The following is a 23350-nucleotide window of genomic DNA, read 5'->3' as shown; positions in this document are numbered from 1 at the left end:
TTTTCTGTTTTAAAATGAATAGGGATATTTTTAAGTGATTAATATTGTTATTATTTGTGCTTATTAATTTTTCTTGGCAATTAAATTTATATAAATACATACATACATATTTACTACCCAGCAAATATTAGGAGTCAGAATGCAGCCAAAAAAGACACCGAAATCGGAGCGCTTACAATGATTATGAGCTCATTCAATAGCCCGAAATTAGTGTATTTCTTTCTTGCAATGGTCGTCCAATATAAGCCTTATTTCATGCATTTGTGGGCCTAAATAGGAGTTCGATCAAAATCCTGAATAGGAGTCCAATATGAACCCCAAACAAAATCCAATCAGACTTCTACTACGCTCATAAATAGCTCGTAATTTACTTCTTATATGACTCCTGTCAGAGTTTCGTATGCATTATATAAGGCATTGGGATTGCGTCATTCAGGGCGAATATTTGACGCCAGGTACTAAGAATTGGTTAGAATATTGGGAATCCTTCTTGAAAAGTACGATATTGGAAATGAAACCGATTAAAGATGGGACATAACGACGTCAGCGCTTATCGAAGGCATACGAGGGCTCAACTCTCCACTCGGGGTATTATAACGCAGGGGCAATTCGTTCGTACAATCAAAAAAGTACAAGAAACTTATATGTATTGGTAATATGCGGATGACTAACTAATTGCTAAATAAAGCGTTCAGAAGCTCCTTTGCATGGTTCAATTATGTGTCATCTCTAGAGCAACAACACACCTTTGTTCCAATTGTCAAAATCTGCGTGTTGGTGTGAGGCGAATGAAATGAAGAGAGAACACAAAACTTTGCAATTCTTGTATGCTGCGGGAAATAACTAAATCGATATGCTAAAAAAAATAACTCAAAGTGATGTGAAAATACCACCACGGTAGTAAATAATTGTCAATGTGTTGGTTACATTTTGCACTTGCTCCTTTGGACAATCCCTAAGCCAGTGAAATGAAAAAAATAAAATCAGGTGATGGTATGAGCATAATTGAGCCATGCTCCCTTATTAACTTAACACTTTTGACATAAGGCTCACATTTTTCACAATATCGGAGTCATAAAAGACTCCTAAATGATCAAATTTTTGAGGGTCATATTTTTTACCTATTTCGGTATCATATCGGATTCTTTAAATATGAGTGCGCCGAGAATGTTGGAGGGGTTTGTACTCATTAAGACTGATGTACTTACTTCTACTACGTTCTCGGAGCGCTCACAAAGGATTACGACATGAGAAAGAAATATGTGAATAATATGAGCCTCAGAAATTGTATCTTATATGAGTCCTTATAACCCTGATTTGATAAAATTGTATGCAAAAAAGTTATGAAAATCATTGAACTAAGTAGCTTCTGAAGTTAAATTCGAAAATTTCAGACATTTCATTTTTATTAAAAATTCAATTATAACGGACATAATTTCAAACAGCGATGGAATATCTGGTTGCTTTTGTTATGACCTGTCTTCCGGTTACTTTTTTGTATTGGCATGAACGTTTTACCTTTTTGTCGGTGCAAGTTTCTGCATCTTATCGATGCAGGTATTTTACACATTTTGTGATTGTGACGTCCGCGTTATTATCTGGCATGTCAGTTAAAAATGTCCTACTTTTGCTTCCCCACATGACACCAACCATCTTTTCAATTGTAATGTGCATCTCACGCCTCTAACACCAGCTTCTCTATGGTCCGCCCCTGTCGAAACTGCCAGTTTCCTTGGACTCCCGTTAGAGGACTTCGATGAAGACTTGTGAGTGGTTGCACTCATTACATTGGGGCGAAGCACTTCGCACACAACAACAACAACAACCGGCCCTATAAGCAAATTTGTCTCAATAAAAGTTTGCTTTTTGTCAACAGAGCGATAATCTTAACTCTGTATGATCTGTGCTTTCGGGATATATGTACATAGACTAATGGGTTCTCATTAAGAGCTCACGTTTTCTTATTGCTGGGTTTGAAATATGTAGAATATATACAAATTAACAGCTTATGTTAGAAAAAATAATACTTTTTAGTGTGTGAGAACTTTAAGCGTGTTCGTTGATAGTGTTCTTACCTTTATTTACAATTTTAATCAAATTATAGCAAAATCATAGTATTTAGTAACTGTAAATGTGAGAATTGCACGTACATGTTGCAACTGGTTTGCTGCTAGAGCTGAGGTGCATGAATTCGTTAGATAGAGGGAAAGCGGTGCGAAACACACATAACTGGAAGTCCCGAGCACCAGATGGTATCCATAACTGCTGGTTGAAAAATGTACAACGACGCATCGTGCAATTGTTCACCATTATACAAGTTTCCTTCCACTCAGGCAGAATGTGTAAAAATTCCCCGACCTCTACCAAATAACTTGATTTCTCCCTAAGGTGAGACAAGATTTTTATACTTAACAAAATGTTGGTTTGCTAAAAGCTTTTATTTTTTATAATCTACATATGAAGTTTTCGTTCAAGCTAAGAAAGTAATAAACCATTAATAAACTTAATATAAATCAAGCACGGATATGATATCTATCCGGAACTTTGATTAAGCTATATCTGCCCGTATCGGTACAATACTGCAGCAGAGCCTAGTACATTTATAATCAAATATGAGAGTACAGTTGCGAACAAGTTGATATTAGTGAACATTTTTATCAAACTTCGTCAGTTAAACTCTTCTTTTTTTGCTTGATATTTGAAAATATTACAAAATTTGCACACAGTGGTGGTATCTAAGACATGTTACGGAATTTCACTTCTTCATTAGCTACTTTTCTGGTAGATGCGTCCATCCACTCAGCCGTTTGAGTGCCCCTGTTTTGTTTTTATTTCCAATAATTTAAGGGCAAACTGTCATGAACTCTGTAACTAAAACTATGTAAAAAAAGTCTCAAAAACATATTCGAAAACTCGAAGATTTTACGAACATCCCTAACATTTTATTTTGAGTTCTCCTAATTTTTTTATATCCCAACAAATTTTAGTTTAAAAAATATAAGTTAAAGGTCTCTCATTGATTTTTGATAATTTTTTCCGAAGGGTGCAAGTAAAAAATAAAACAATGCATTCCTCGTATAGAAGAAAATCAAAAACAACCTCTTCGCAAACTAAAAAAAAATCTCAAAAATCACTACAAATTTAAACAGACCATAACTTATATTTTGTTATTCTAAAATTGATTCCGAAAATTCAAATTAAAACATTTGAAATGAACGTAAAACTTTCTCGAGTTTTTACGAAAACGTTTTTGATATTGGCTTGCACAAAATTTATGAAAATTTGTTTTTGAATTAATAAAAAAAAATAGATTCAAATGATGAAATTTTATAAAAACTGACTGCTATTTTCGTTTTCGCAGCTGTAAACATGTATATATGAATTTCAAAAGCATCGCTCATTCCTTTCTTAATCCGATATATCCCGTAGAAGCAGGAAATATGAATAGCTCATTTTGAATACCTGAAATAAAAAGAATACATATAAAAAATTTTTATATTATAGATATTTGTATCATCTTACCTTAACCATTGTATCGTAGTTCAAACGAGCAAACCAAGAGATATCAAAATGTAATTCGTCTTTAGTTCGAAGTAACATCATTTGAACCAATTTTTGAAATTCCTTAGATTCTTCATACCATAGACAATTATTTAGTGCAAGCGAGATCTCTTCACTCTGCAAAATATTCAAAAGGCAAAAAAGCTTGGTTGTTGTTGTTGTTGTTTCTGTAGCGATAGGGTTGCTCCCCGAAGGCTTTGGGGAGTGTTATCGATATGATGGTCCTTTGCCGGATCAGATCCGGTACGCTCTGGTACCACAGCCCCATTAAGGTGCTAGCCCGACTATCTCGGGAACGATTTATGTGGCGACATTAAACCTTCAGGCCATCCCCTCCCTTCCCAACCCCAAGTTCCATGAGGAGCTTGGGGTTGCCAGAGCTTCGTCTGTTAGTGAAGCAGGATTCGCCGCGGATAGGTGAGGTTTACAATTGGGTTTGGAGAAGCTACATATTGCGCTGGCAACCTGAAGGTTTGCGCTGGGCAGCCCCTTGAATCTGGTATTTTAGTCGCCTCATACGACAGGCATACCTACCGCGGGTATATTCTGACCCCCTAACCCGCTGGGGTAAAAAAGCATGGTAATTTAAAATGATGATAATTTCCTCAGAATCAACAAAAGCAACTAAGGACATGACCGTGTTCGGCTGTACCGAAAAATTCATACATTTCATGAATGGAACCGAGCAATAAACTTCATATTCATAATATCCGAATAATCGGCTATATAGGATATGTAATACATAGTAAACAGATGGACATACTTATGCGACACTTTCGATAAATATAAAATAATCAAGTAAGAAAGTCTAGGTTCGGGCGAAACCGAACATTACATACCCAGCTGTGCACTTGAAACGCTGTTACCCTGTGTACAAGTACAGCTGAGTATAAAAAGTAGGAGAGGCGATTTCGCTCATTTTCAGAGAAAGCAAACTATAAAAAAATGTTTGTGCCAAATTTCCTTCGATTTGGGAGATTTTTGTTCGACTTATGACATTAAAAGTATTTTAGAAAGAGCAGCAAACAAGTAAAGGTGTCTAAGTTCGGGTGTAACCGAACATTATATACTAAGCGTGAGCTTCAATTGCACATTTTATTTCAGATAAATTACTTTTCTACATAACACGTGGCACCGCCCGTTAAAAAAATGTCTCCCCATTTCCTCTTACAATAAAACTTGATAAATGAAATATCATTGATTCAAAACAATTTTTTGCTAAGTTATAGGTTATAGTTCTAGTATACGACCCCTTTGAAACCTTTTAAACTTGTTTTATATCTAAGTTGCCCTGGTCTTTGACCGATCCCGCCCATATAAATATTTTCTGCTATAAGGAAAATATGTGTCTACATTTGCATTACGATATGTTAATTTTTCTTCGAGTTATGGCTCCAGAAACATAGAAAATTGCTTAGTCATAAAAGGGGTGGTGCCATACCCAATTTCAATAATTTTAGTGTTTTCCAATTTAAACTTATAATTCAATTTAGAAAGTAAAATTCTATTGAAACAAAGCTTATTTTCGTCTACGACCCTTTCAAAATCTTGTATATAAAAGTGGGCGTGGTCTTTAACCGATCTCGTCCATTTTTCTAGAAATATTTACAGCTATAGGGAAAATCTGTGTACCCAATTTTATTACGATCCGTTAATTTTTTCTTCGAGTTATAGCTCCCGAAACATAGAAAATTTCTTAGTCATTAAAGGGGCGGTGCCACCCCCATTTTTTTTTTTTTTTAGTTTGAAGTTTTTCCCATTTACTGTTATAAATCCACTTGGGAAATGAAATACCATTTTTATAAAGATATTTTTTGCAAAGATATAACTTATTTAATTCGTCCACGACCCTTTTAAAAATCTTTTATATAAAAGTGGGCGTGGTCCTTAACCGATTTCGTTAATTTTTCTTCGAATCATTCCCTATAGTAGAGGCAACCTCCCTGCCGAATTTGGTTACGATTGGCCTAACGGATTTTGATTTATGACAAATAATATTCGTAAAATTGATTTTATCACAAGTGGGCGGTGCCACATCCATTTTAAAATTTTTTTTCAAATTTTTTTCAATAGTCTCAATATCAGTCCACATGTCAAATTTCAGCATTCTAGGTGTATTATTTACCAAAAATTCAGGTTTTTTTTTGTTTTCCAAAATATTATATATATAAAAAGTGGGCGTGGTTATCATCCGATTTCCCTCATTTTCAATACCAATCTATTCTGGGTCAAGGTAAGCTCGTGTGCCAAATTTGGTGAAGATATCTCAATATTTACTCAAGTTATCGTGTTAACGGACGGACGGGCGGACGGACGAACATGGCTCAATCACATTTTTAGACTCAGTTCAGCAGAGCTCACAGTGTATATTAAGTTTGATTGGATGGCGGTTGGTTGTACAGGTATAACGGAATCGACATAGATATAGACTTCCATATATCAAAATCATCAGGATCGAAAAAAAAAATTTGATTGAGCCCGTTAACACGATAACTTGAGTAATTTTTTGAGGTATCTTGATTAAATTTGGTATGCAGGTTCCTGAGCACTCATCTCAGATCGCTATTTAAAATGAACGATATCGGACTATAACCACGCGCACTTTTGCGATATCGAAAATTTCGAAAAAAAGATAAAGTGCAATAATTCATTACCAAAGACAGATAAAGCTATGAAACTTGGTAGGTGAGTTGGACTTATGACGCAGAATAGAAAATTAGTAAAATTTTGGACAATGGGCGTGGCACCACCCACTTTTAAAAGAAGGTAATTTAAAATTTTTGCATGCTGTAATTTGGCAGTCGTTTACCAATCCTTTTGAAATTTGGTAGGGGCATAGATTTTATGAAGTTAACTGTTTTCTGAAAATGGGGAAACCGGTCGAAGCCACGCCCAGTTTTTATACACAGTCGACCGTGTGTCCTTCCGCTCGGCCGTTAACACGATAATTTGCGCAAAAAACGATATATCTTATCTAAACTTAGTTCACGTACTTATCTTAAGTCACTTTATCTTGGTATAAAATATGGCCGAAATCCGACTATGACCACGTCCACTTTTCCGATATCGAAAATTACGAAAAATAAAAAAAAGGCCATAATTCTGTACCAAATATGAAAAAAGAGATAAAACATGGTAATTGGATTGGTTTATTGACGCAAATTATAACTTTAGAAAAAACTTTGTAAAATGGGTGTGACACCTACCATATTAAGTAGAAGAAAATGAAAAAGTTCTGCAGGGCGAAATCAAAAGCCCTTGGAATCTTTGCAGGAATACTCTTCGTGGTATTACATATATAAGTAAATTAGCGGTACCCGACTGTTGATGATCTGGGTCACCCTGGTCCACATTTTGGTCGATATCTCGAAAAGGCCTTCACATATACAACTAAGGGTTACTCCCTTTTAAAAACCCTAATTAATACTTTTAATTTGATAACCATATCGTACAAACACATTCTAGAGTCACACCTGGTCCACCTTTATGGCGATATCTCGAAAAGGCGTCCACCTATAGAGCTAAGGCCCACTACGTTTTAAATAATCATTAACACCTTTCATTTGATACACATGTCATACAAACACATTCCATGGTTACCCTATGTTTATTTTGCTAAATGGTGATTTTCCCTTATTTTGTCTCCAAAGCTCTCAGCTGGGTATGTAATGTTCGGTTACACCCGAACTTAGCCTTCCTTACTTGTTTTCGATATTGATGATTTTTATATATGTAAATCTATATCTATCTCGATTCCTTTATACCTGTACAACCAACCGTTATGCAATCAAGGTTAATATACTCTGTGTGCAAAGCACAATGAGTATAAAAATGGGCGGGTCAGGTCCATTTTCAAAATTTATTTAAGTTTTGTTTCTAGCTCAACCATACAACTAGTGAGATAGAATATCAGTCAAATGTAGGTAAATACCATAGAGTTACTGCAAAATTTGTTAAGGTTAGACCCTCAGGAAACGTGGGCGTAATCTTTAACCGATCCTGATTATCCTCACTTAGTCTTTATAATTTGGCAAGGGTAATTATCTGCCAAATTTCAATATAATATTGTAACGATTTTACTTGCAAATCTTCTTATTTGCAACCCTCTGCTAAGTTCGAATGACTAAACTGTTGAATAAATAACTCCAATATGTAATAATGCAAAATGGCCTTTATTAAAGTACTTCACAATAACACTCAAACTGAGCAACGAATAGCTTGCTTAATAACCAAACTGATTGATAGCTCAAATAAAACTCCACTATTGCCCGCCAGATTGCGTGCTTAATCAATAACTGCTTGATAGCTCAAATCAAACTGAATTCCAGCGCCTCTACATTTGCTGCCTTTTATACTCTCTGATTTCAACGTTGCATCTTCTAGGTGCTTCCATTTCCAGAATCTTCTAGTCCATCAACTCTCAAACTTCTCAGCTGTAACTACAACTGTACATTTTTATAGCTTCTCATTGCATACTTTCAGGAGTATCTCAGATATATGCATGTGTTTGTGCATTGACTCTCCGCTGCTCGTATACGTATATGGTACATATATTTAGACGCAATTATTGTTTCGTTTATGTAGATACATAACGATTGAATTATTGATGTGAATTCACGTCACTGCTTAGCATCGGCTTTGTGATAGCAGCACCCCTTTGTTTTGCTAATATTCGTAACACTGCCCTACACCTAAGTCTGATCGTCCCGATCAGACAAATCTCTCGATCTAAACGCTGCTAGCCTCTCCAAATGAACCACTTTCATTTTGGTTCGTGGTTTGCCAATGGTTTGTATGCGGTACACTACATCGTTGATCCGTTTTACAACTTTGTATGGGCCTTCCCAGTTACACTGCAATTTCGGGGACAAACCTTTTTTCCGTTGTGGGTTGTATAGCAGCACCTTCCTGAAACCCTACCTCCCTTTCATCTTGTCACTCATAATCTTTTGCTCGTTGCCTTACCAGATCGTGTATCTCTCTCAGCTCTTCTTCCAAGACACCAGTGGATTTCTTGACATTCCTCTCCGCATCGGCATCTATCCCATACTTCAAATCAGCTGGCAGTCGAAGGTCATTGCCAAATATTACCTTTGCGGGAGTTTGGCCCGTTGTGTCATGTACTGCCGATCGGTAGGCCATCAAGAATTATGATATGTGTGTATCCCAGTCCTTATGGTACTTGTCTACTACTTTCCTTAAATGCTCTTCCAATGTTGTATTGAAACGTTCCACCATACCATCGGAATGAGGATGCAATGCAGTTGTCCTTGTTTTTCGAATGCCTAACTTCTTGCACATTTCTTGGAACACAGCTAATTCAAAATTCCTGCCTTGGTCAGAATGTAACCCCATTGGTACGCCATACCTTGCAACCCATTCGTTTTTACCACTTCTGCTTCTTGGTTTGGGATTGGGTATACCTCTGGCCATTTACTGAAATAATCCATAACGACCAGTACGTATTTGTTTCCACGGTTGCTAGTAGGAAATGGACCTGCGACATCCATGGCGATCCTTTCAAATGGCGCACCTGAAATATACTGTTTCATCTGGCCATGACTTCGGGTTTTGGGCCCTTTCGCTCTGTTGCATACCTCGCAGTTGGCAATCCACCCGGTGACCGACTGACGGCAACCAACCCAATAGAATCTCTGCTTAATTTTCCCGAGTGTTTTCGTTATTCCAAGATGGCCTCCACTTGGACCATTGTGCAGCTCGCTGAGCACGTCAGGAATCCTCTTTCTGGGAACAACTATCAGTTTCTTCTTGCATTGACCATCCTCACTCTCCCATAGTCGATGCAAGCAACCGGATATCAATTCTAAACTGTTCCACTGTGCCCAATATGACTTCTCAATGGGACTCTCTGCTGACATCTCCTCTCTGCTTGGTCTTTCGTTTCGTTCGAGCCCTTGCATAACTTGTGACAAATCTGTATCTTCTAGCTGACACTTTCTTCGTTGTTCCTTGTCCCATTCATCCGTACACGTTATAGTCATTAGCCGGACATCTATAATGCCTTCTTTAGCCTCGGCCTTTGAACAGTGCTTGCATTCCAAACTACATGGTCTTCATGACATTGCATCGGCATTTCCATGGGTACTACCTTTCCGATGCTCAATGGAAAAGTCATAGCTTAGTAGTCGCTCGATCCACCGTGCCAATTGTCCTTCCGGATTACGGAACTGCAGAAGCCATTTCAACGCTGCGTGATCTGTCCTGACATGGAATCGCTGGCCGTAGAGGTATTTGTGAAAATGTTTATTGCACTCTACCAATGCCAACAGCTCTCTCCGCGTAACACAGTAGTTCCTCTCTGGTTTTCCAATCGAACGGCTGTAATATGCAACTACCTTCTCCTGTCCATCGACCAGTTGTGATAAAACGCCTCCTATAGCATATCCACTCGCATCTGTATCTAGAATAAATGTTGCTCCTGGAATCGGATATGCTAACATTGGGGCAGTGTACAAACGCTCCTTCAATATTTGGAAAGCCACTTCTTGCTCCTTCTTCCATTCAAAACCTTTGTTTTTTCTTGTAAGCTCATGGAGGCTATGGGCTACGCTGGAAAAATTTGGTACAAATCGGCGGTAATATGTGCACAGCCCAAGGAAACTTCTCAATTCATGTAGGTTCTGTAGTCTTGGCCAATCCTTTACAGCCTCTATTTTTTCGTTCGCAGTGCAGATGCCCTCTATCGTTACCTTGTGACACAAATAATTGACTTCTTTTTTAAACAGAGCACACTTTTTGGGACTTAACTTAACACCAGCGCCAGCTATTCTCTGGAAAACTTCCTCCAAGTTCTTAAGATGTTCATCAAAGTTTTTGCCCAATACAATGATGTCGTCCAGGTACACCAAGCATGTTTTCCAATTTAGTCCTTTCAGTACCTGGTCCATGAGTCTCTCAAAAGTAGCTGGTGCATTACAAAGTCCAAACGGCATCACTGTAAATTGCCACAGACCATCACCGACACTGAAGGCTGTTTTCTCTTTATCTTCCTCCTTCACATCAACTTGCCTATAGCCGCTTTTCAAGTCCAGTGTGGAAAACCATTTCGTACCAGATAGCGAGTCCAGAGTGTCGTCAATTCTTGGCAATGGGTAGCTATCCTCTTTCGTAACGTCATTCAACTTCAGATAGTCCACGCAAAACCTCATTTTTCCATCCTTCTTCTTTACAAGTACTACCGGTGAGCTCCATGGACTAGTTGATGGTTGGATGATGCCTCTGTGGCTCATTTCTTGTATGATTTGACTCACAACTTCCCGCTTCGCCAGTGGAACACTACGTGGAGCTTGACGGATCGGCCTCGCATCTCCAGTGTCAATTTGATGTTTCACAACATTGGTGCGGCCTGGTTTGGAACCATCCTGGTCAAATATGTTCCCGTACTTTAGGAGCAGTTGTTTTGCCTTACTCTGATAGGCTTCCTCTAGTCCCTGCGTCCATGCCGTGATGTCATTTGAAATATCAGTATTACTAGATGAAACGTGTTCCTGGAGCTGTTCACAGATAATAACTACTTCGGTCTCTTGGCATCTTCCCAAAATAGCTCCTTTGGTCAAATTGAATGGTGACTTGAACTCATTGAGTACTCTTAGCGGAATACGTCCATCTTGTTTTGTCATAGCCAAGGTTTACAAGTATGTTCAGTGCTGATTTATTTGCTGCTCCGACAAACCATAATTTGTTTGTCCCACAATCTCCATGAACATTTGCCCAGATGACTGCTTCTGATTTTGGTGGTATTTGCGGACTCTCTTCCACCAGCACTCGTTTACTGCTGTAGCCTCTCTCGTAGCCGAAATTAAGAGACACATCCATGTTCTTATGTCGGATCGTCTTGCTTTGCATATCGATCTTGATGCCTTGGTTGATTAAGAAGTCCACTCCAATTATGATTTCATCAACAATATCTGCCACTATAAAATTGTGTAGTACCGTGACGTTCCCAATTGGTACTTCACATTCTACTTCTCCAATTACCTGGGTGTCCTCTCCCGTGGCTGTACGTAATCTTGCTCCAAGCAATGGACTTATCTTTTTGTTGACTAAATCCGCTCGAATAATGGAATGAGATGCACCCGTATCTACAGTCAGTAAATGTTCCTTTCCATCCACATGTCGTCCAACAGAAAGATTGCTGGATCTTCTTCCAATCTGCGAGATAGAGATTATGGGGCATTCAATTGCGAGAGCCAGCTGTCGCCCCTTGCGGCTTACTCGATTTAGTTTAACGATTGAGTGGTCTTGGAGATTTGCTCATAACCTTCTGCTCTGCGTTTACGACGACCCACATTGTTGGAACTGTTAGGGTTGGTGTTGCAATTACGCGCAATATGCCCTGGCCTTCCACACTTAAAGCATTTGACTAAATCTTTATTCTTCTGCTGCGTACCCTTCAGTGCTTCCAAAATTGTGTCTACCCAGTCTGGCCTTTCCACTTCCACGCGATGAGCTTTGTATGCGGGCTTACTCAAAAGTGACGCTGTTTCCTGAGCCAGTGCGTGGGATACCGTTTCAGCAAATGTTAGTTTTGGATTCGCATATGTAGCCTGCTTCGTTTCCACATCTCGTATGCCATTTATGAAGCTACGAAGAGTGCAGCAACTTTATCTTCCGCATTCCAGTTGTTCACTGCCGCGGTATTCTCAAACTGTTGCTTAAAGACCTGGAAAGGAACAGAACCGTCAAAGGATGGTGTTTTTACCTTTGGATTACTCGCTTAAACAGCTGGCCGATTTAATTGTAATTCCTGGATCCTATCTTTCAAAGCATCCATCTCTGCCTCTATTTTATCCTGTCGTCCCCTGAAGCCTTCATGAAACTGGGTTAGTTTTTCTTCCATATGCGCTTCCAGTTTCGATGATATACGGACTTCCTGCTCTTCTAGTTGTGTGGAGATCTGAGATGATATCTGTGATGAAATTTGTGCCGACATTTCGGAAATACGCGTCTCCTGTGCTTCAATCTTAGATGTTATGCGTGTTTCTTGCGATTCCAGTTGAGATGACATTTGTGACGACATTTCTAAAATGCGTGCCCCTTTTGATTCCAGTTGGGATGCCATATATGTCTTCTGCACTTCCAGTTGGGATGTCTTATATGTCTTCTGTTCTTTGAGCTGTGTTTCCATCTTGGATGTAATCTGTGTCGACATTTCTGACATTTGCGACGACATTGATGTTACTGTCGATGTTTGTGCAGATATTGCAGCCAAAATCATGTTCAAGTCTGTGCTCGTAACTGTCTGCGATGTTTCGTTTTTCTCTTCAATTTTTGTTGTTGTCTCGTCCCCATCAGAATAAAAGACAAACTCGTCCATATTAATTCCTTGCGACTCCATTACCTCTCGTAGCCGTGCTTGAAGTTCGATCTTATTGCCGGTTGTATTTAATCCACGGTTCTCCAACTCCTTTTTCAGTTGCTGGATCTTCAATTCACTGAACTTTGCCATGTCCTTGTTATCCACTGGAATTTATTCAACAATTCCTCTTCTGACACCAATTATAACGATTTTACTTGCAAATCTTCTTATTTGCAACACTCTGCTAAGTTCGAATCACTAAACTGTTGAATAAATAACTCCAATATGTCATAATGCAAAATAACCTTTATTAAAGTACTTCACAATAACACTCAAACTGTGCAACGAATAGCTTGCTTAATAAATAAACTGATTGTTAGCTCAAATCAAACTCCACTATTGCCCGAAAGATTGCGTGCTTAATCAATAACTTCTTGATAGCTCAAATCAAACTGAATTCCAGCGCCTCTACATTTGCTGCCTTTTATACTCTCTGATTTCAACGTCGCATCTTCTAGGCGCTTCCATTTCCAGAATCTTCTAGTCCATCAGCTCTCAAACTTCTCAGCTGTAACTACAATTGCACGATTTTATAGCTTCTCATTGCATACTTTCAGGAGTATCTCAGATATATGCATGTGTTTGTGCATTGACTCTCCGCTGCTCGTATACGTACATGGTACATATGTGTAGACGCAATTATTGTTTCGTTTATGTAGATACATAATGATTGAATTATTGATGTGAATTCAGTCACTGCTTAGCATCGGCTTAGAGATAGCAGCACCCCTTAGTTTTGCTAATATTCGTAACAATATATTTAAGCTTTTGATTTACGGCTTGTCAAACTTCCAAAGTTTATTCTACTAAATGTGGGTGGTGCGACGCACATATTTTAAAATTTTCTAGAATTTATGTTTGCGTCATAAAACCAATCCATCTACCAAATTTTTTTAGCTTAGTGACATTCGTTTGTGAATTATCTAATTTTTTCCAAAAAAGTGGGCGACTGGTCCGACTTCGTTATTTTCAATACCAATCTATTCTGGTAAGCCCGTATAACGAATCTCAATATTTGCTTAAGTTATTGTGTAAACGGACTGACAGACTGACGGACGGACGAACATAGCTTAATAAATTTTTTCGATATTGATGATTTTGATATATGGAAGTCTATATCTATCTCGATTCCCTTATATCTGTGCAACCAACCGTTATCCAAACAAAGTTATAATACCCTGTGTACAAGTACAGCTGGGTATAAAAATAGATCGGTACTTTGTGTGGAGATACAAAATTTCTCATTTCTTGTGGTCTGCATAAGATAGCTATGACCATAAATCACTTATCTGAACAATATATGACGTACTCGTAAGTATTTGAGGAAAGTTTAAGCTGCTAGCTGTTTAATTGGGGCAGAAATTCCGAAAATCTCCTTAACTGAATAATCGGGGTGAATGGGTTATAACTACATATACGACTGATTTTTGATATTTTTTCAGACAACAATAAATACTATATACGTGATCGTTTGGTGAAATTTGAAGCTTCTAGCTGTTAAGATGGGGTAGAAATTGCGAAATATTTCTTAACTGAACAGTAGGTTGTATGGGACATATGATAATTATACAACCGGTCTATAAAAATTGTTCAGACCAAAATGTTTGCCCCATACGTAAGCATTTGGTGAAATTTAAAGCTTCTAGCTGTTAAAATGAGGAAGAAATTTCGAAGAGAATGTTATCTGAACAAATAGTTGTATGGGGTATATGATATATAAGCGACCGAAGAATCACTCTTGCCAATAAATGTTACTTTGGACTAGGAAGCCAATTGAAAAGTAAAGTCCTCTCTGGGCAAACGAAAATCATGCTCTACAAGGTACTTTTCGTACCCGTTGTGGTTGTTGTTGTTGTTGTAGCAGTGCTTCGCGCCATTTTATAGGAGCGACCGATCACAAATTGTCATCAATGTCCTCTAACGGGAGTCCAAGGAAACTTTCTGTTTCAACAGGGGGGACCATAGTGAGAGGGGGTTTAGTAGCTTTGATTCCACATTACAATTGAAGAGTTGGTTGGCGTCATGTGGGGACACATTGCAAGTAGGACATACATTTTTTAAATCGGGGTTTGTTCTGGAGAAGTAAGATTTTAACATGTTACAGTACAGTTACAGCGTTTCCATAGGGAGAGTGCTTCCCCCTCTGCTAGTTCTGGACATTTTTCTTTAAGTACTGGATTCGCCAGGCAATTCCTGGTATAAAGGTCCGATGCCCGTTTGTGGAGATCTCTGAGGACCTGGTTGTGCTTTTTTGCTTCATACGGCTGTGTTCTCAGGTGCCGTATTTCCTCATAATGTTTACGAGTATGATCCCTTAAACCCCTGAGAAGTGTATACTCATCGATCAGACGTCTGTTGAGATCGCTGCTGAATTAGTCGGTGACAATGTCAGGTTTCGCGAGGAGAAGAAACTGGACAGATCCGGGAGATAGCTGTTTATATTATTACAAAGCTCATCGATGTGTGGGCCTGGTCCTGGGTCTGTGGCTATTATTGCGCAATCATCGGCGTAGGAAACGATAGTGGCTCCTTCTGGTGGTGAAGGTAGCTTCGATATGTAGAAGTTAAACAGAAGTGCGAATAGAACACCACCCTGTGGCACTCCTTCTTTAATTCTTCTTGGTTTGGATGCTATGTTCCTGGATTGCACCGATGCTTGCCGACCAGACAAACGATTTGCGGTCAACAGTCTTGCAGTAACGAGCCATGGTTGGCCGTATTATGGACCATGGCAACATCAGATGAAGCGGCTCTGGAAGTGTTCGGGAGAAAATTTCCTCGAAAGATTCATTGAACTCTATGCATTGGCGATGTCGAGTACCGAAGAAGATGTAATGACGAGCTGTATGAGCTGTACACAGAGGCTATGTTATGCGAATGAAAGATGATGCTCCGGCTAAGAAAAATTGTTTTTAGCGGAAGCCACTTATGGAACCAGAGGAAGATTCCGGCCCCCACTCCGCTGAAGTTTTCAGACATTAATGAAAATAAAAATTGTACTAAGAATTTTAGCCGTAATGTACCATGCTAGCTTCGAACACATACGCAACATTTTTATACTTAGTTGAGCAGAGCTCACAGAGTAAATTAACTTTGATTGGATAACGGTTGGTTGTACAGGTATAAAGCAATCGAGTTAGATATAGACTTCCATATATCAAAATCATCAGGATCGAAAAAAAATTTGATTGAGCCATGTCCGTCCGTCCGTCCGTCAGTTAACACGACAACTTGAGTAAATTTTGAGGTATCTTGATGAAATTTGGTAAGTGGGTTCCTGAGCACTCATCTTAGATCGCTATTTAAAATAAAAAATATCGGACTATAACCACGCCCACTTTTTCGATATCGAAAATTTCGAAAAACCGAAAAAGTGCGATAATTCATTATCAAAGACGAATAAAGTGATGAAACTTGGTAGGTGAGTTGAGCATGTGAAAATTAGTAAAATTTTGGACAATGGGCGTGGCAACGCCCACTTTTAAAAGAAGGTAATTTAAAATTTTTGAAAGCTGTAAATTGGCAGTCGTTGAAGATATCATGATGAAATTTGGCAGGAACTTTACTCCTATTACTATATGTACGATTAATAAAAATTAGGAAAATCGGAGAAGGACAACGCCCACTTTAAAAAAAATTTTTTTTAATAAAATTTTAACAAAAAATTTAATATCTTTACAGTATATAAGTAAATTATGTCAACATTCAACTCCAGTAATGATACGGTGCAACAAAATACAAAAAAAAAAGAAAATTTCAAAATTGGTGTGGCTCCGCCCTTTTTCATTTAATTTGTCTAGGATACTTTTAATGCCATAAGTCGAACAAAAATTTACCAATCCTTTTGAAATTTGCTAGGGGCATAGATTCTAGGACGCTAACTGTTTTCTGTGAAAGTGGGCGAAATCGGCTGAAGCCACGCCCAGTTTTTATACACAGTCGGCCGTCTGTCCTTCCGCTCGGCCGGTAACACGATAACTTGAGCAAAAATCGATATATCTTTACTAAACTCAGTTCGCGTACTTATCTGAACTCACTTTATATTGGTATAAAAAATGGCCGAAATCGGACTATGACCACGCCCACGTTTTCGATATCGAAAATTACGAAAATCGAAAAAAATGCCATAATTCTATACCAAATACGAAAAAAGGGATGAAACATGGTATTTGGATTAGTTTATTGACGCAAAATATAACTTTAGAAAAAAACTTTGTAAAATGAGTGTGACACCTACCATATTAAGTAGAATGAAATGAAAAAGTTCTGCAGGGCGAAATAAAAACCCTTGAAATCTTGGCAGGAATACTGTTCGTGGTATTATATATATAAATAAATTAGCGATTTCCAACAGATGATGTTCTGGGTCACCCTGGTCCACATCTTGGTCGATATCTGGAAAATGCCTTCACATATACAACTACCACCACTCCCTTTTAAAACCCTTATTAATACCTTTAGTTTGATACCCGTATCGTAAAAACACATTCTAGAGTCACCCCGGGTCTACTTTTATGGCGATATCTCGAAAAGACGTCCACCTATAGAACTAAGGCCCACTCCCTTTTAAAAGCCTCATTAATACCTTTAGTTTGATACCCATATCGTACAAACACATTCTAGAGTCACCCCTGGTCCACCTTTATGCCGATATCTCGAAAAGGCAACCACCTATACAACTACCACCTATCCCCTTTAAAACCCTCATTAATACCTTTAATTTGGTACCCATATCGTACAAACACATTCTAGAATCACCCCTGGTCCACCTTTATGGCGATATCTCGAAAAGGCGACCACCTATAGAACTAAGCCCCAAGCCCTTTTAAAATACTCACTAACACCTTTCGTTTGATAGCCATATTGTACAAACGCATTCTAGAGTCACCACTGGTCCACCTTTATGCCAATATCTCGAAAAGGCGACCACCTATACAACTACCATCACTCCCTTTTAAAATCCTCATTAATACTTTTAGTTTGATACCCATATCTTACAAACACATTCTAGAGTCACCCCTGGTCCACCTTTATGGCGATATCTCGAAAAAGCGTCCACCTATAGAACTAAACATAACGCCCTTTTAAAATACTCACTTTCACCTTTCGTTTGATAGCCATATTGTACAAGCAGATTCTAGAGTCACCCCTGGTCCACCTTTATGGCGATATCTCGAAAAGGCGTCCACCTATAGAACTAAGCCCCACGCCCTTTTGAAATACTCATTAAAACCTTTCGTTTGATACCCGTATTGTACAAACGCATTCTAGAGTCACCCCTGGTCCACCTTTATGCCGATATCTCGAAAAGGCGTCCACCTACAGAACTAAGGCCCACGCCCTTTTAAAATACTCATTAACACCTTTCGTTTGATACCCATATTGTACAAACGCATTCTAGTGCCACTCCTGGTCCACCTTTATGGCGATATCTCGAAAAGGCGACCACCTATGCAACTACCACCACTCTCTTTTAAAACCTTCATTAGTACCTTTCATTTGATATCCATATCGTACAAACGCATTTTAGAGTCACCCCTGGTCCACCTTTATGGCGATATCTCGAAAAGGCGTCCAACTATAGAACTGGCCCACTCCCTCTTAAAATACTCTTTAATACCTTTCATTTGATACACATGTCATACAAACACATTCCAGGTTTACCCTCGGTTCATTTTCCTACATGGTTATTTACCATATGTTGCCACCATAGCTCTCAACTGAGTATGTAATGTTCGGTTACACCCGAACTTATCCTTCCTTACTTGTTTATGATAGTATGGGCCTGTAAGCGAATTCACTACCCTTTAACGATACGAAATGTTGATATTTTAACTAACGTTTTTTTATACTTACGGCGTCGCTGAATTGTTGACCATTATAACAATAAATGCCGCACAATGCAATGGTGGTTATGAAATAAGTTATCATACTAATGAACGTGAGCTTGTCAGTTTCCTATAATATGGATGAAGAATGCAGGTGATTTTTTTTTCTTACATTTTGATATATTTACAGCAAGAAACAGACAAACTGCAGTATAGAAATGTTTCAAATTTCATCAATTTATTTATCTTTTTTTATTTATTTTCCATATTTAAAAAACAATTCTATAAATTTTATACAAACCAACTTTACAGCCTTTTTCCAAAACTTCCGAAATAAAACTTGACGAAAATTTGGAAATTTCAAACTGTCTCTAAATTTTTTTTTGTGCAGTTTGATAGCCCAGTCAATTTTAATATTATAAAGTACAAGTTAAAAGTCTCTCGAAATTTTTTCCGAAATGTGTCTTATATTTTCTTCCATAAAAACTTTATATTTGCATACTTTGTATGAAATTGTCGTAAATCAATGCGCAGGACTACAAAACTGCATGTTCAAATTCACAGAGGCTAGGGTAGATTTAACTGGCGAGTCAATAAAGACCTCTCATAGACTAAATGTGTCCTTAGTATTACCAGAAAATATTTTATGACCAAACGTAAGAATCCCCCCCCCCCCCCCCCCCCGCCCACTTGGCAAAAAGTAAAGTTTTCTACGACTTTGTTTAAGTGTTGCTTCAAGATCTAGCAACTCTGCTGGCCTTAATAGCTGGAGCTTTGACCTGGCGAGCGCAGAACACGAACATGGTAAGTGTTCAAGAATTTCTTCCTGCAGCTCACACTTCCATCACCTAATATTATTGACGAGGCCTATTTTTTAAGCATGTGTCGCCATAGGGCAGTTTCCAGTTAGTATGCCCATCGTCAATCTTAAGTCTTTTATCCTCAGTGTTATGAGCCAATTTGTGAGTCTGTGAGGCTTTGCACATGATCTTAGAAACTTTCCAACCTCGCGCTTTTTCTACGCCTTTCCTGCTTGATGGATCATATGCCACTCCCCTTTTGATTTCTGCCTATCGGATTGGTATGTTTATCGTCGATTCAACGAGTGTTTCCAACCCATTAAATTCAGAGAACTGTAGATAAAAACTTTAAAAGACTTTCGTTAAACTTTAGAGTATTTTAGAAAACAATTTTGAAATTATTCTGTGTAGTTTTAGTTACAAATTTTATAGAAGATTTTTCTTAAAATATCAAAAATCAAAAATTTATTAACGGGGTAAGGTTAGGTTGGGTTGAACGGGCCGGTCCATTAGAAACTCACATAGACTGAATGAGTTCGTACTGTTACCGGAAGTTTATTTTAATGACCAAACTGAAAAACCCTACTAAAAACCAGAACCTATGTTACAAAATAACTCTGTTCTCTTGACAAATACTAAAAGGTTCCAAGACCTTAAGCCACTTGCTGCTTCTAGGTCTGACAGCTGTATACTCCTAATAGCTGGAGTCATATCCTGGCAAGCGCAGGGCACGAGCACAAAATGTGATCGATCGTTTTCTCCTCCAACCCGCACTTCCTACTTCCCTGCTATCACTGACCAAGCCTGGCTTAAAAGCATGTGACGCCAGAGGGGAATGTCCAGTCAGAATATACATACGTCATGAGTCTACAGTCCTGATAGAAGCAACTTTATTAGTCTAAGGTTGTAAGACACTTTACAGGACCGTGCTTGAACCCAAGCCTTTCTCATTTGCCGATCATGTGTACCTCTCGCCTTCTTTTAATCTCGCCCAATCTAACTGGGACGTCTACGGAACAAGCTTCAAGCGATGCACCCTCTTTAGCTAGTTCATCAGCTTTTTCATTCCTATATGCCCTGGGACCCAGTATATATGTATGCTTTTCCCTGTACCGATTCCTTCCAGGCACTGCTTACACTCTTGCATGCATTTATATTCTGCACTATGCGAGATTATTGCCTCAATTACTGCTCGGCTGTCAATATAAAAGTTAACACGGTTGCAGTTTAAGCTATTCAACCCTATTACGGTTGTCAACGTCAACCATCACTTCGTATCGTCGTCGACATCACGTCGTATCAACACCAATGTCACATCAATGCATAATTGGTATTTACTAAGGCAATGTATTGATGTCGACGTGATATCGATAAAAATACGATCCCTAAATTTTTGACAGTTGTTTATTTACAATTTGTATTGAGTTAATTTTTTGTTTAGTGGACAATTTGTGGATCTAAATAACTGCTGAAATCTATTAGTACACAATTAAGCATTCCGGGAAAAATACACACAACGAATTTGTTTACGAACTTTAGTGAATATATTGTGGATGATTGGATTTCTCTTTAGTACACCATTAGCAACTCCCTACCTCCCAGAGCGTGGTGCACTAATGGAAAACTTAATCGAATTCGGGAGGGGTATCAAAATACCCGAATTGACCTCGGTATTAATAATCTGAAGGCGGAAATAAAAATCCTTTAAATTTCACAAAAACCTTTTAATGAACCACTTGAAAGCTTGCAACTGTTTTTGCAAATATTTACTAACGCAAGTAAAATTTTTATATTCCGACTTCGCATTATTAAAATCGAGGTCAATACGTGTCTTTTGGTACCTCTCCTGAATTTTTTGGGCGTGTTTTACCAGTCGACCGCTACCCTAGAACATTACCACAATTCTACTAAACTGACTGTTGTTGGTTATTTTGACTATTTTCTGAAATTTAATAAAAAAATAATAAATAAGAAGCATAAAAATCACAAAAAAGCTTATTTTTTGAATTTTTAATAGTTGAATTCTGTATTGCCGCGCTTGTCGTCACCAAAAACTTTGTCGACAAACTTTGTATCGCGTCACGTCAACACAACTTCGATATTTATATTTAAGAATTCATGAGCTTAACACCGGCTTATAATAATTGAATTTCAATTATTATGTTTTCTAAGAGAAACTGAAAAGAATGAAACATTTACTGGCATATTGCTATGGAACCATTTCGAAAACCGCCAACGTAATCATCATCAGGCACTTTTGTAATGTTATCAAAGGTTTCACCGGGATTCGAACCCGGTGTTAAGCTCATGAATTCTTAAATATAAGTATAAACTGAACACACCATTAAACAAACTTCAATATTGTTTTAGCCAATACCAAAAAAGCGTCAACAGCTATCAATAGTTATCGACGTTGACAACGCCGATACCAATTCATGAACGTCTACACTAATTTTCTCACTATTGACAACCGTAATAGGGGTGATTCTCTTCCAGTGTTTCTAATGCTTTGGTTACGGCCAATATTTCCGCTTGGAAAATGCTACAGAATTCTGGTAGCTTGTAGGATCCGTTTATTTACGGATCAGCACTGAGGCACTGATCCTGATTGTTAACACTATGTTCTTTGCTACCAGGTCTACAGGTAGAATATGCAGAATGGCATACAGTGCAGCCATCGGTGTTATTTTCAGGGTCCCGCACTGCTAAGCGTTGATAGTCTGCATACCCCCACTTTCCACTTATGACAATTGCAACGTCATCTGCGTAAGCCGTAAGTTTTACGGGTTCCTCATTGAATCGCCTGAGCAGTTGGTTGATGACCGGTATCTACAGCAGAGGTGATACCTCCCCTCACTGCGGCGTTCCCCTGTCTGATGATTCCGTGGCCTCATACAATCCCCATTGTGATGTAATCTTCCTGCAATTTACCATGCAGCCGATCCATCTGGTTTAGGTTGGATTTACTTTAATGTAATTAAGACCAGACATAATCGCCCATTTAGAAACACAGTTGAAAGCCCCGGCAATGTCAAAAAATACTCCTAGCGCATATTCCATATATTCCAAAGCTTTATCCATGCTCATTACCACCCTATTCAATGCGATGTCTACCGACTTGCCTTTGCTGTACGCATGTTGTGTTTATTAATGAAATTTGATAAACATTGTCACTGCCATTTCTTCTACTTTCATCTACTTTTTATTTATTATTAATGGAAATTTTTCTTGGTAAAAGTAGTTCATATTTGTTTTTATATATTTATTATTAAAAAAAATTTTAAATTACTTTTTTAAATTTAAGAAAAAAAATTTTTTTAAATAATTAATTCCTTTTCTACTCACCAACGATTCACTTATTTTGAACAAAATCAGGGCAGACTCCAACGAGAGGATTGAGAAATGCGTTAAATTTATGTGCATGAACATCTTCTGAGTATCCTTAAAGAACCTGCATTTAAACGTAAGTATATATATGAGAGTTAATTATCAACAGAGAGTTATCAAAAAAAAAAAATTTTTTTTTTTTTTTTAAACAAAGGGCTCTAAGTAAATTAACGCCAATTAAAATTCATACATAAATTTTATATATATGTATATACCTACTCGTAAGTAGTTTGATAATGACGACTGCAATAACACATGTATTCCACACGGAACTCTTTTGGCACCAAATCCGAGGTAGAGCGCGAAATCATTAAGCAAAGTACCTTGATGAGGCCAATACAATGAAAGCATTGGATTGCAAATAATAAATCGAAGCAAAATGAACCTAAGAGGGA

At 38.1% G+C, this 23350-nt stretch overlaps 1 protein-coding gene across 1 annotated transcript; it reads right to left on the bottom strand.

Annotated features, from left to right (window-relative positions):
- Positions 1–3408: 3408 nt before the first annotated feature.
- Positions 3409–23010, bottom strand: LOC137248784 (odorant receptor 63a-like). The gene is made up of 4 exons (XM_067779687.1): positions 22914–23010; positions 18797–18898; positions 3523–3678; positions 3409–3462 (listed from the first exon to the last, which is right to left on the bottom strand). Exons 1-4 carry the CDS (start codon positions 22995–22997, stop codon positions 3409–3411), a joined length of 396 nt encoding a protein of 131 aa, XP_067635788.1. The 5' UTR covers positions 22998–23010.
- Positions 23011–23350: the final 340 nt, after the last annotated feature.

This window comes from Eurosta solidaginis, chromosome 4 (genome assembly GCF_040869045.1).
Source record: "Eurosta solidaginis isolate ZX-2024a chromosome 4, ASM4086904v1, whole genome shotgun sequence".
NCBI lineage: Eukaryota > Metazoa > Arthropoda > Insecta > Diptera > Tephritidae > Eurosta > Eurosta solidaginis.
This window is presented reverse-complemented; position numbering and strand designations above follow the sequence as displayed.

Coding starts and splice junctions, on each gene's coding strand:
- LOC137248784 (XM_067779687.1), bottom strand. CDS start 22,997: ATGTTCATGCACATAAATTTAACGCATTTCTCAATCCTCTCGTTGGAG. Junction 18,899..22,913: donor TCAAAATAAGTGAATCGTTG/GTGAGTAGAAAA, acceptor TCCATATTATAG/GAAACTGACAAGCTCACGTT. Junction 3,463..3,522: donor ACTACGATACAATGGTTAAG/GTAAGATGATAC, acceptor TTTTTATTTCAG/GTATTCAAAATGAGCTATTC.